This window comes from Plasmodium cynomolgi (genome assembly GCF_000321355.1).
Source record: "Plasmodium cynomolgi strain B DNA, scaffold: 1233, whole genome shotgun sequence".
NCBI classification, from domain to species: Eukaryota; Apicomplexa; class Aconoidasida; order Haemosporida; family Plasmodiidae; genus Plasmodium; species Plasmodium cynomolgi.
This window is the reverse complement of record NW_004193212.1, coordinates 1-1,236: the sequence shown is the minus strand read 5'-3', so window position 1 is coordinate 1,236 and position 1,236 is coordinate 1. Positions and strand designations below refer to the sequence as shown.

The following is a 1,236-nucleotide window of genomic DNA, read 5'->3' as shown; positions in this document are numbered from 1 at the left end:
CGATGTGTTTTGTAATGGAATCGATTATAGACTAAATTTCAAACCTACAGAAGTCAAACAACTTTGCATTAAGCTAGTACGTCATTTATGTAAGTTAAATCAAGAGAATTCTTCGAAACGCAGTAATTATTGCAATTATATACGTTATTGGTTATTTGAGCAAATAGGTGTAATTTATACTGGTGAATCTGCAAGCATTGGTGATGAACCTTTTTTTAAAAAACTTATTGAAACATGGGAAATCATTAATATGTTTAAATTAAAAAGTACATGTAATCCTGAAAAAATAAAAGGTGTTAATTTGAATGAATTAAAAAATAGGATATTTTCGTATATTTATTTTAAAAATCTTGAAGAAATTAAAAAAATTAGTAATGAAAATGGAAAAGATTGCAATAAGTATTTAATATATCTTAAGAGTTTTAAGTCAGTACATGACGAATATATGGATAGACATTGTGGAAGTTTAACTGCTTTTTCATCGAATGGTACTGATTATTTTTCTTGTAATGATAAGGATGAGCTAACGTCTCTCATAAATGAATTCGAAAAATGCAAAAGTGTAGACAAAGCAAATCCTGAAACAGTACGTGATATCCCAGCAAGTGATAAAGCTGATTCTGCTCAAACACCTCCAGGAGGTCAAAAAATTTCAGAAGGTATAACAAGACCAACAGATTCACCAGTCGTAGCAAGTTCATCGAGTTCATCAGATACAGTAATAACAGCAACAACAGTAACTTCAACACAACCAGCAACAATTACAACTACATCAACCACAACAAGTAAAGTAACAACAACAAGTGGACCATCCATAACAAGTGCAACAAATACAGGAACTACGACAAGTACAAGAGGTTCAGGAAGTCAAGGAGAACCATCAATTTTGTTAGGTTTGTGGAATTTTTTAGTCCAGGAAGACCACAAACTTCAGAACGAACATCATCTTTAGGATCATCACGAACATCGTCAAGTTCATCAAGAACATCGGGTAGCAGTGCTCCAGCAAGTTCAGTGGTTACAACAAGTGCATCAAGTGTAAAAGGTTCGACGGTTACAGTAACCACAAATACAGCAAGGGCAGGAGGTTCAATAACTTCAACAGGTCAAGTAGGATTAACACGTCCATTGGCTGAAGCAACCGTTACTGGAAAATCTATGAGTCCCCCGCCACAAGGAAGCCCTGGGTACACTCTTCTCACAGTATCATCATATAATTCAAACATTGGGGGATGT

At 34.6% G+C, this 1,236-nt stretch overlaps 1 protein-coding gene across 1 annotated transcript; it reads left to right on the top strand.

Moving 5' to 3' along the window:
- Positions 1–50: 50 nt before the first annotated feature.
- PCYB_007270 (CYIR protein) lies at positions 51–468 on the top strand (the record flags this gene model as incomplete). Its single annotated transcript, XM_004228148.1, has 2 exons — positions 51–399; positions 428–468. Coding segments are annotated over 2 exons (387 nt in total), but the record flags the coding sequence as incomplete, so codon positions are not given.
- Between the last annotated feature and the right edge of the window lie 768 nt (positions 469–1,236).